Genomic DNA, 12,661 nt, shown 5'->3' with positions numbered 1-12,661 from the left:
GTCAAACTCTGCCAAAAGATAATTACTGGACGCAGTAATGCCTGAAGAAAACCTTCCATTGCCTCAGAGCAAGCAGGGATTGTTCAGCGCAAGTATAATCAAGCTCTGCAGAAGCCGAGTATTTCATTTACAAAAGCTGAGCTTGTACGGCTAGAAGCAAGATGAAAAAAGCGATACCATGTCATCTTCTTGGAAAGACAGATGGACAGGAATAAAAGAACTAGAACCGGTTCAGTTTTCCTCAAAAGCACAAAGAGAAACAGAAATTTTTCTTTACTCTCCCTTTATAGGCACCACTATTCATACGCAGTCACCAGTGGCAGAACTAACAGAATCTACCTACACCGTCTAAATGCTGTTACCTTAAACAAACACCTAATGGTGTAGTTTTATATGATATCGCTATTCATCCCTGTACTAGTTTTTCAAGCAACAGAAGAACACCTTTCACCTTTTCTAGAAGACATGTTTTTAAGAAGAAATTGTGCAACCTAAGGCCACTTAACTGAAAAGATACCCTCAAGAAATATCCATCAATTAATAGTTTTAAAAAAAAAATAGCAAGAAAGGCCGACTGAGGAGGGATCTACGTAACAGAACATTTCAGCTCTTTTCATAATCACCTGATGTTCTACTTCTTGAAGCAGGGATTCCAGAAGTTCAGTTTCTTGAGTAAGCGATGTCTTTTGACCTGTTTAAAGAAAAAAAAGACATACTCACTGGATTTTAAAAAACTGAGTTTTTTCTCTCTTTTTTTTTTTTTTTTTTTTTACCTGGAAGCTGCCCCAGAACCTACTAAGGTAAAGGATTTCTAAATATACCAAGGCTGATTGAGAAAGCGTTTTAAAAGCAAGCAAACCTAGGTTTTTACTTAGAGCTGTAGTGAAGAAGTCACTTGAGGTTAAGACAGTAATGAAACATCCTGTGTCCCAGAAATGGCAGGTTTGTTGTTTTGGGGTGCTTTTTTTGACAAAAAAAAAAGCAGGTTTGACTTCACTGAATTTGCTCTCACCCAGACAAGCCTCTCTTTTATATTAGCTGACACTTTTCTCCTAAAAGCCACCATTTCTCTTGACTTTGATGTTTAAGTGTTTTCTTTATAAAAAAGAACAACGTTTAAATGTGTTTATGCATTTCCACTAGCATGAAGACCACGATGAAAAAGAATAAATACCCAAGTCACACTTGTCTGTTTTCTATCATGGGGATTTACTTTGTCTCCATCATACATTACGTACCTGAAGAGTGTTTGGCAGCTGTTAGAAAAAAAGGTGTTACTTGGACAAAATGTTAACCTGTACATACAAATAATTAGGACATTCTACTACAGCTTTAAGACTGATCTTTGATGAGTACACACTAAAACAAATCTTGTGACTGATTACTGTGATATAGGCACAAAACATGTATGAATGTATGAATCCTGGATTTAATGCAAAGCAAATATTTTAAAGTATTGACATGAATTTAGAGAGGAAACATAGCTCGTATACATTTATTATGTTGTTTTGTTTTTAATGGAACTGAACTAAAAATAAACACAAGCATTATGAAAGCTAAGGACATTTTCCAAGCATGAACATTTCAGGTTTTCTTTGGGTGGGTGGCAGGGAGAGGCGGGGGCGCGTGTCTGTGTGTGTGAAGATTTCAAGCATCAGAAATACATTTCCAGCAGAGCTATTTCATTGCCTCACTTTTATTTCCTAGACAAATACATAGATACAAGGTCGAGGATCTACTTGTCTGTGTACTTTGATCTACTGGTTGCGTACCTTGCAAAACTAAGGTCATAAGTATAAAATTTCAAGAGTGTCTAAAGAAACCAATATCCCAAGAAGATGCCACCTTTAGTACGTGCTCCTATCAATGCACTTATGCAAATGAAAACACACATGGAAAAATCAAGGCAAAATTAGTTGAGCAAAGCATGTACAGAGTTATAGCCAACCGAGGAACATTCTGTCCTTCTCATTGAAAGCTCCACTTAATTTTCAGTAGCGTTGCTTCTGTAAGGTTCAATACCTGCAAGTGTACCACCTGTCTTCTCACCTCTGTTCATACCAAAGGAGAGCTAACGTGACCAGTGCCTGGTTAGCAGAAGCATCACGAACCAAACTAGCAGCTCTGATTCCAGATGCCATGCTCTTCATTTGCAGACAAGGCTGCCTGTATGTATGGATCTGAACTGTTGCTCACCAGACATCTCGTATAGACTTTTAAGGTTTTTTTAAATCATGTTAAAAAGAGTATACATTACAAAGATGGACTTCTTGGCTAACACAAATGATGGTGTAAAAACACTTCAGGTGAAAGGTACTAAGCATCTTCCAATTAGATGGAAACATTCTCCAAGTTATTATACAGGAGTTTCTAACAGAACATCTGAACTCAGAACTGTATCACAGTAACTACATAATTAACTAAAAGCTTTGCTGTAGATAGAAGTTTTCTGTAGCAGTTAGCTCACTTAACACCATAAAGTGTGTAAGGAGTCATACTCCCAGGGCAAGAAAGTTTCTCAATAGATTTACACATTGTTAATATATTGCTCCTACTTGTAATAGAACAGGCAGGTACCTACCCATTAATGTTATAAGCTTATTCTTCAGCTGAGTGTCTAACCGGGCAATCATCATCTCCACTGCATTCCTGATTTCCCGAACTCGTTCATCCTTCGCACTACGCACTGCCTCCACATTCCTCTCCTAAAACAGGGTTCAGGAAAAAACATGCACAAAAAAAAAAGCGTTCACACTTCTGCACGTTTCACTCATTGACACGTTGACTCTGCTCTCTCAGATCCCAGAAATGCCTAGGCCTCCCCAGAATCCCTATGGGGGGCAGGGGGAGAAATCCTCATCTTACTGAAGCTTGCGTGTTTAGAATAAGAAAACAGGAATGTGTTTTAGATGAACTGTATTACAGGCTATTCCTGTTGTCAGTTGTAAATATCCTTTGACTTCTACTGGATCTGTAAGCGTGCCCTCTGGTGGGTGACCAAAGGTTAACAGCAAGTTGAGATTTTTTGTAATTTGTAATTGTAATTTCCTCATTACAGAGAGATTTGCCAGATGGGGATTCTTTAGCATGAAAATTTCTAAGCACAACTGCCAGTTTCTCTTCTGTAACTTGAGCAGCACAGAAAAGCTACCTTCTTGGTAACAGGAATAATTTGATAAACATTGTGCCCTTCACCCTGGAAGGTGAAGGCCACAATCCTCTCAACATTTTACAAATACTTACAAGTAGCCCACCAGGGGAGGTCAGAGTCACATTTGAGCTGAAGCAGAGCTAACCTACCACTGCATGTGGCAAACAACTACCTGAATAATAGCACAGACAAAACCCATACCAAAACTTGTTTAAAAAATACCCTTATTTTATTTGCACAAAGACTACACAATAAATGTAACAGCATTCAGCAGAACACAAAAATAATCCTTCCTAGAATACAAGAAACTGTACTGAATTGTTGGAATTCCCACTGAAACTGCCAAAGCTGATATTTGGATGTCTAACACGTTTACCCCTATGGGGAAGAAAAAGGGGGTACGCAAACTTCAAATCTCTAACTGGTGAGCTGTTTCACAGCCCATGCTGTGGGCTCAAATAGAGCTCTACTTTATTCTCCTAAAGAAAGGAAAACTAAGCTTTATTACAATAAAGCATTTTTATACTGTCTTACCATGGCAGACTGCACTTTTATAAGTGTTGACAAAAATACATCTTTCAAAGAACTGCACAACTCTAGCTTTTAAATAGCATACACCAAAAGAAAAACTCCCTGTTAGCTAACTCACATTTTTTTCTGTCTGGCAACTACAAAACCAAAATTCCACATTGTATGAAAAGAGTATCTCTCTGTGGGATAATCTGATTACCTTCACAAAAGCAACAGCTTCTGAATAGGTACCAAAAACATCATAAGCGTATGAAATGGAGTACGATATCCATTTCCTACTTTACCGTTATCCTTAGACAATGGCATACTACGGGACAACTTAACATTATCTGGGATCGGTTTCTTACCACTTCTTGCACCAAACTGATCAATTCCATGAGTCTTCTCCTAAGCTTTGCCACTTCTTCATTTACTTTTGTGACGTGTTGCTCATAGATTTCTGCCAGTGGCTTAAAAGTATGTCCTCCATGCTGTTAGAAAAGAAAAAGGCAGAGGGGAGAAATAATAGAGCATCCCATTTTAACTTTATTCTACTCCTATTAAATTACTGAAAGAGAGGGGAAGAAAGCCTCCTAGTGTATCACTCATTTTGGAAAAGTTCCAAAGCAGATTGTATGTAGGAAGCCTGTCTTTCACTTCCCTTCATAAGTCATGAATTTGGCTTTCATAGCATCAAAGCTTCCTGTCAAGAGTTATTTGGAGGCTCAACAGCCCTCCAAAAATATACTGCTTCATTCACTGTGCAATTCTCTAACAAATCAAATAACGATAGAAGGGTTATCTTATTATTATTAAGACACCCTTCCCAAACAAAGGCAGCACACTGTTAACCACTTACACTCCAAACAATGACAGCAGTCTCTCCTTGAAATACTCTCAATTGAAAGGATAACAAACAGCGTGGTGAACTGTGCTACTAATACAGCTTTGAAGATATTCGAGATTACAGGCCAGGACGTTTAAATAACGTGTTATCTGTATTCTCCGAGAAAGACTGCTTCCTTTGCCCATAAAATTCTCAGCACCACCTACAGTTTGTCCAAGACATCATGAAGTTTATAACAAGGAAGGTAATTCTGACCTCCTTTCAGCAAAAATTCAATTTCCTTCTTTAATTATAAACAGAAGGTATCACCTTTCACAACCAATGTTCACATTAAATTATAAATACACGTACAAATACAGGATTTGCACGGCAATTCAATAGCCATAACAACAGTTTCACAGCATTTCTATTTCTTCAAACTGCTGTCAAATACAGGATTTGCATGGCAATTCAATAGCCATAACAACAGTTTCACAGCATTTCTATTTCTTCAAACTGCTGTCAAACACAACACTTGCAGTCTCTTATTGTAACATACCACGCAACAGCCAGCAAGCCTCTACTTACCATTCCTCCCCAAAGCGCACACTGGTGGCAGATACACTTCTTACAGGTCCAGCAGAACACACTAAGCTTTTCGTGATGATTTTCACACCTTAAACAAAAAATATATGTATTATCAAGAGAAGATAGCTATGAATTTTCTGCAAACTCAATTTAACATTTTCACTTGTTTTGCTACCCGATATTGAGAGTAAAGCACAAAACATCACCAGGGTTTTGCAACAAAAATACTTATATTCAGTAAAAACCTTTTGTAAAATAAATGTTGCTCTTAGTATTCTCTCAGGAAGTGTTTCACAGAGAAAGTACATTACCAAAATTGGATTTCTACATAGCAGATAAAGGGTTTTGCCAATGAATAAAGCTCGGAATTCTAGAAGTTAATACTTCACATTATTAAAATCCAAGTCATATGCAACCTAAAGTAACCACAGAGCAATGGCTCATAAGCTTTTTGGACAAACTAACCTCTGTTATTTCTTAACATTTCAGGAACAGCATCAATCAAGAAACTGAGCACAGACCAGGCCAGACCTAAAACACATGCCTCTCCCTTCCTCCTCCCTTACCATTCAAGGAACTTGGGGAAGAGGCAGGTATAGAACACACGATCAGTCCCTATCCATTTTTCAGTGCTTTTTCTCACACTTTTCCTCCTTCAAATCTCCAGAATACATCTTAAAACACATAATAGCACTGGTAATGGGATAAAACCAGGACAAAAGCCTGCTGAGAAAATACTGACAGTTGCTCCTAGGAAGAAAATATCTCAGAAAATACAGGAGACTCCAAAGACAAGGAAGGAGAATGAACAGCAGTAACGTGACAGATATAGCAACAGTAGTGCTTTCTGTGGGACTTTTATATAATTCTCTTTGATCTCAAACTGGGTTTATCAATTACATTTCCGCAAGGCACTAGAAGACATCTCAGAATGGCTTCTCTGCTTTTATGTTCCGAGATACCAAATCAGCACCCACAGTCTTAATGGGACTGCCAAATGAGCAAGCCATTGCGAGAAGACTTTTATTTCAGATGTATGGTCACTAAGAAGGGCTAAAAGCCTTAAGAAGTATTACTACCCTTCATGTTTCCCATCTCTCTCATTTTAACTATACCGAGTCAAACTAGAAATAGTAGTAGTTTTCTAGTCAAAGGCAGCGAAGAGCTTTTCTCATTCCATTAAGCGTGACAGAAATGAACTCCAGCTTTTAGTCCGACAATGGGTACAATTCAGCTTTTAAGTATGTAAAAGTTATCAGTTTGTCCCCTCATTTTAATAATGAGCTGAAACTAAAAGCCTGCCCACATAAGGCAAACTGCAAAACGCTTTATGTGAAGAATGCTCCGTTTACTTGTCTTTTTCATTTTCTTCGTGCTTTGTGAGATTGCACAGTTGAAGCGTATCGAGCTGTTGTGTGACCTCTTCTGCCCAACGACAGTTTACGAGCTCTCGTAGCTGCAGCGGGGCTCTGCAAGAAGCATTGCTAGAGTTAGAGCAAGAACTCAGCTCCAGGAGCTAAAAGAGAAGCATTGAAGTGAATTCAGTTCATCAATTCTACACTATTGGAAAAAGTCACAGGCAAAAAGCTGAAGCTGTACTAGTTATTATTAAAAGTAACTTTTAAGTCAATTTGGTCATTTGGGGGCTGGGAGGAGGTAGGAACCACAATGAACCACCCTGCCATGACGTACAATAGCTGCATGGGGAACCCAGGAACTATTTCCAGATTTCTTTATAGGCACCTGGGTAACGCTGGGCAAATCATTTCATTTCTCAGCGCTTCTTCAACTTCACCCATTATTCAACTATCCCCGTCGCAGTGCTTCAATTATCCCTTTTGTAAAATGTAGATATATTTACCTATTTTAACTGATATATTTATTTAAAATTTTAAATTTTAACTGATATATTTTAACTGATATATTTACCTATTTTAACTGATATTTACCTATTTTACCTTACAAGCATTTCAGAGCTACTGATCAAATACTTTAAAAGCTGAATATTAAAAAAGTTCTGGAGAAATGGTTGGTTAGTTGTTTTTAAAAACCTCCCTTCCCTTAGGGGGGAAAAAAATACGATACCTTCCAATTTTTGGTCTATCAAGAGCTAGAATTGCTAGGTACTCAGGAACTGCAAGCGCTAAGGAGTGCCAGGGCTTGTGGGGGGACGGGGTGGGGCATTGCATTAAAAAAAATAACCAAAGCAAACAACACATTGTAGCTACCTCTCAGACAAATCTGCAACACATAAGGTAAGTCTCACAAATTACTGGTATTAAAAAAAAGTACACATTTCAGTCTGAAAACTGAGGTTTCTGCTGACTCTTGCAAGAAGAATATAAAGAGTTCTAAGGGGAATACCATCTAGTTACTCTTATTACACCAACTACATGCACTGAAAACAGCAGTGCAATAGGGGAAGGACAAAGAGCTTGCTTAGTTTCTCACAAAACTAGAATGTATTTTAGGATAAGCATTGTACCAGGGTACATTTTTATAGTAACAGCAGGCAGGTCTCAAAAATCAAGCTTACAAATTTAGTACAACCAGCACTGAAAAAAGATCGATCATAACAGGACAGTACACCCAATTCCTGTTAATTTATTTCTGATATTAAAAATACCTTACCTACAATGAGGGCACTGAGCTCTTTGTTCAGTCAGCCAACGCTATGAAGGAAAAGGAAAAACGTTTTTAAAGGGATCGTAAGAAAAGAACTGCAAGCAAGTACATTCTATCGTTAATTAGGAGTTACTTCTTTTTATTACAGTCTTCCTATATTTTTTCCTTTTTTTAGAGATTTGCAATTTAACTGTTCAACCACTTAGTCACAGAAGAAGCTGCTATTTGTATCTTAGTAACAAAGCAACCTCTTTTCTTTAGATGTCAAAGACACTTCAGTTAAAATTATACAGAGACTTCTGAGGCACCAAATATTCCATTAGAAACCACACACCTGGTGCAGACTCCCACAGCCATAGGCTGAAGAGCACGTTTCAACAAAAGAAAGCAAAAGATACAACAAGCACAATTTTCAGAGTCTAAATTATTAGTCTTCAAAGTAATTTATTTCTTCCTCTCGAGCTATTTACACGCAAGTAAAACTGCAGCTCAATGATCAATTCCACCAAGGACCCTTTGAATGTTTCTCTTCCAGAAAGCGCCAAAGACAGCTGAGGAAAGAACTTCACCTGCCCACTACAACTTACAAGCGCAAAAGCTCAGCAGTTGAAGGGCTTGTATTTGTCAGCTCACTACTACATTTAAAGAGTCTCATGAATAATCTCTCACCACTCAGCAACAATATGTCATCTAACATTCTCAGTATGTAACACGAATCCTTCACCTATAGTTCTTGTCAGAGCTTTCAAGGGAACGATGATCGTTCCCATTTCTGGCAACGCTACCGGAGGTCTGAAAACCTCAGCTGAACCCTCTCCCACTACACAAACACGTGACAGTATGTGAACTTGGAACTGAAGCGTTACACATTGGTAACCGTGGCCTTAATAAACGAATTGAGATACTTCAGATGCTGCTTCAGCCTGCTATGCCAGATTTAGCCCGTATCTGATCATATCATACTAGTTTGGTAAGCATTTAAAAACATCTCCAAGATGACAAGAGGTGATGTTATAACCTTCCAGTGTTCCATACTGACAGATGCAAAGTCAGCATTTGATTCCTGTTCCAACTTTTGTCTTCCACACAGGCATCACTGACTCTCAAGAGATGCTAAAGAAGGGATCATTACATGTCTGTTTCTTAAAAGCAATTATTCCAGATAGTCCCTATAATTAGCACTACTGAATCCAATGCACAGCCTGCCTAGTTTTTCTCCAGGGTGTTGTAAAAGATTTTGAAAGGGAAACTAAAGAGCACAGAGCAAGGAAAAGGAATCCTTGGAACTCCAGGAAAAGGGGCAAGAAAACAGCAAGAATGTGTTCATAAGATCAGCAGTTTTTAAGCTCATACGTTTGCAAGAATGAACTATAATAAGCAAACTCACCCGAATACAACTGAAACAGCACAGCTTGGAGCAATGAGGGCAGAGGCGTGCATCACGCAATTTCTCCATACAAATAAAACATCGGAATACTTCAGCAATGCTCTGCAAAGGGTAGATTATCGCTATTAAGCCACATATTTCAAACATATCAGAGTTGTATTTATTTTCCAGGCAGAGAGCCATGTTTCACAAATGCAGTCCCATTCCAAACAGCTACGGACAGAGCATCTCACGGCAAGACGCTAAGTCAAACACCGTGGCTCTCCTCCCCGCTTTCCCCTACACTACACCAGCCCCCAGCACCCATTTTATAACACTATTCTTCTTCTTCTTCAAGGAATAGTTTCTTTGTTTGGTTTATCTTTTTCCAAGATGGCCTTTCTGTGGCCAAGATATTACTCCTACTTGCGTTCACATGGGATTGAACAGTTGCCAGAAGAAAATGTGCTGCACCTGCAGATTCTGAACCCACACGCTTCAGTGTACTGGCACGAAACCAATTCAAAAGCATGGCAAGTGCATGTATGTATTACACAGAATGATAACGAGATGGGTTGAATTGGATGGGGCTTTTTTTTTTTTTTTTACTGTTACAAGACTTACATTCTTTTAAGGTCTACCATCAGCACTAGCTCCACAATTTCTACACCCCCACACACCCCATTTAATTAATCTTGGGCAATAAAAATGTAATTTAACATATTGTTTTACTCTACCCGTTTGAAGAGAGAAACATTTTGTTCTAGAATACAATCACCTCATCTCTCTCCATTCCCCAAATGAAAAAGGTATTCTGAAATGCCAAGCGATGTTTGCTTCCCATATTGATAGATTTTTCACTGATAAAGAAGCTTTACGTTCTGCGTTGTACAGGAGTTAAATCTCTTCTGGCTTTAACTGTGGAACTTTGAAAGATTCTTCAGATGGGCTATTTTTTTCCCCCCAAAGCCGAAATTATAAACCAGCACAGAAACGAGGCGTATCTTCAATTTACAGGTACCGCAGTATCTCCCATACATCAGCGCCTTCTGTAATGGTCGCAAACCATTCAAACGCAATACGTGCATTTACAGGAAATCACCACACAAGGTCTTTTAAGTTCTCCTGTTTGGCTGCAGTTAACACGGACCACAGCAATGCGTGCAAGCAGCCCAGCTTACAGGCAGAGACAGCGAGCACTGTGCCTTCACGCATGCCAAGACGGGTTCTGTCAGCGCCAGCTCTCCCTCCACCTCCAGAACAGGCACCTCCGACGCTCCACCAGCTCATTTTCTAACCCCGACTGTGTGAGATGACCGCGGCCCGTCACCTCCCCACGCCACCTCTCCCCACGCCGCTTCCTTCGCACCCGGCCCACCGGCGCAGGCAGGAGCCCAGCTCCCTGCCACCGCATCCCCGCCACCGCATCCCTGCCAGCCGCCTTCCGCCGCCCGCAGCTCGCCGCCGCTCGGCCCCTCTCCCCTCACCCACGGGAAGGGACCTGCCGAGGGCTGTGCGGCCCCGGCGCCAGCGCTCCCCCGGCCCGCAGAGGGGTGAGGCGGGCCCGCCCCGCACCGCCAACCCCCCCCCTGAGCCGCAGAGGGGTGAGGCGGGCCCGCCCCGCACCGCCAACCCCCCCCCTGAGCCGCAGAGGGGTGAGGCGGGCCCGCCCCGCACCGCCAACCCCCCCCCTGAGCCGCAGAGGGGTGAGGCGGGCCCGCCCCGCACCGCCAACCCCCCCCCCTGAGCCGCAGAGGGGTGAGGCGGGCCCGCCCCGCACCGCCAACCCCCCCCGAGCCGCAGAGGGGTGAGGCGGGCCCGCCCCGCACCGCCAACCCCCCCCCGAGCCGCAGAGGGGTGAGGCGGGCCCGCCCCGCACCGCCAACCCCCCCCCTGAGCCGCAGAGGGGTGAGGCGGGCCCGCCCCGCACCGCCAACCCCCCCCGAGCCGCAGAGGGGTGAGGCGGGCCCGCCCCGCCAGCGCTCCCCCGGCCCGCAGAGCTGAGGCGGGCCCGCCCCGCACTCCCGCCAGAGAGGCCCGGCCCCGCCGCTCGCCATCCCCCGCCGAGGGGAAGGTGCGGCCGCGCCGTCCCGCCTGCTTCCCCCCCCCACACACACCCCGCGGCCTGGCAGCTGCGCCCCCGGGGAGGCAGCGCTTCCCCCGCCCCGCCATTCCCGCCTCCCTGAGGGAGCGCAACCGCCGCCCAACCGCTCACCTCCACGCTCTGCTCGTCCATGGCCGCGGCTCCGGGGAAGGCTCTCCCCGGCCCCTCTCCCTGCCGCGCTGCCCGGGGGTGAAAAGCGGAGGCGCGGCGGTGGCGGGGAGGGGGGTTAGGAGCCGCCGGGCGGAGGCTGCGCCCCGGCCCCCCGCAGCCGGGCGGCCATGTCCGCGGGGAGCGGGGCGCTCCGCCCTCCGCCGGCCCGCGCCGCGCCGCGCCGTCAGGGGAGGTGGCGCCTGACCGCCGCGCCGCACTGCGCATGCGTGGGGCGCCCGGCCCGGCCTGAGGGGGCTGAGGGCGCTGAGGGCAGCGGTGGGGCTCGGGCGGCCCCGGGAGGTCCCGGGCTGAGGGCAGCGGCGGGGCTCGGGCGGCCCCGGGCTGAGGGCAGCGGCGGGGCTCGGGCGGCCCCGGGAGCCGGGGGCTGAGGGCTGACCGCCCTCAGCGGCGCTCCCGGCCCAGAAAGCGGAGGAGCGGTGCCGAGGCAGCGGCCCAGCCGAGGAGCCTCCGCCCGCGGGCAGGTGCGCTCAGGGCCGGCTCCCGGCGGAGCGCGGCCCCCCGCCCTTCGGCAGCAGCAGCATGGCAGCCCTGAACGCACATCAAGGCGAGGGACGCTGTTGGGTTTCTCAGAGGAATTTGCAGCTGTCGGGTTTCAAGACGGAGCTGCAGGGATCCCGAGCGGTCAGCTCAGCCCCGCTTTGCGCTGGGGTGCCCGGTGCTGATGGCAGATTTCAGGAGTAAGGGCAGGCAAGGCAGCGCTAAGCAAAATCTAGCTGCAGGGATGGATTTCCACATCTCGGCGTGGTTTTAGAAACGGACGAGGTACCTGGCCTCAAGGCTGCAGTTGCGCTTAAATGACGCTCAGCACAATCTTGGATGCGGTTGTTTTCCCACTAACTTTAATACTTTTAGCCAGATTTCACTAATAAATTCAATCTTTAACACTGTGGAAGGCAGTGAGAGTAAGGATCAAGTCCTGTATTGAAAATAGGATCAATATGATTTAAGTCTAAATGCTTAAATCGGTTTGTGAGGTGAGAGCAACCTTGGAGATAAAAGGGCACACTCAGCAGCAGGCAGCATAAAAATAGCTATCCCTGTCCTTTCCTCCCATTTCTTCTTCAATACACACCCTGTTCCTCTTCCCAACAAACTCTAAACAGACCAACCAGTTCATTGTGTCAGTTCAGAAATCAGCCTTTCCCTTCCTAAGGACACCGATTTCAATCTCTCTCCTTTGACAGCCATCATTTTTCACAAAAACTGTAGGAACTTATCTTACTCTCTCACATTAGCCTGAAATAAACATAAAACATAAGGAAAAAAAAAAAATCCCTTTTTTTTTTTTTTACTGTGAGGGTGGTCAAACACTGCGACAGG

At 44.3% G+C, this 12,661-nt stretch overlaps 1 protein-coding gene across 5 annotated transcripts in view; it reads right to left on the bottom strand.

Moving 5' to 3' along the window:
- Positions 1-11,313, bottom strand: part of TRIM37 (tripartite motif containing 37) — a 31,500-nt gene extending 20,187 nt beyond the window's left edge. For all 5 annotated transcript variants that reach the window (XM_075720239.1, XM_075720241.1, XM_075720238.1 and 2 more), the window contains exons 1-8: positions 11,282-11,313; positions 9,088-9,189; positions 7,707-7,747; positions 6,428-6,544; positions 5,076-5,163; positions 4,030-4,152; positions 2,582-2,705; positions 624-691 (exon numbers count right to left, since the gene is read on the bottom strand). In XM_075720239.1, coding sequence (XP_075576354.1) covers positions 624-691; positions 2,582-2,705; positions 4,030-4,152; positions 5,076-5,163; positions 6,428-6,544; positions 7,707-7,747; positions 9,088-9,189; positions 11,282-11,302 — 684 coding nt within the window. In that variant the 5' untranslated portion in view covers positions 11,303-11,313. The remainder of the gene's footprint in view (positions 1-623; positions 692-2,581; positions 2,706-4,029; positions 4,153-5,075; positions 5,164-6,427; positions 6,545-7,706; positions 7,748-9,087; positions 9,190-11,281) is intronic.
- Positions 11,314-12,661: the final 1,348 nt, after the last annotated feature.

This window comes from Pelecanus crispus, chromosome 12, assembly GCF_030463565.1.
Source record: "Pelecanus crispus isolate bPelCri1 chromosome 12, bPelCri1.pri, whole genome shotgun sequence".
Lineage (NCBI taxonomy): Eukaryota > Metazoa > Chordata > Aves > Pelecaniformes > Pelecanidae > Pelecanus > Pelecanus crispus.
Note: the sequence above shows the minus strand (reverse complement) of the source record. Positions and strands in the feature narration are given on the sequence as shown.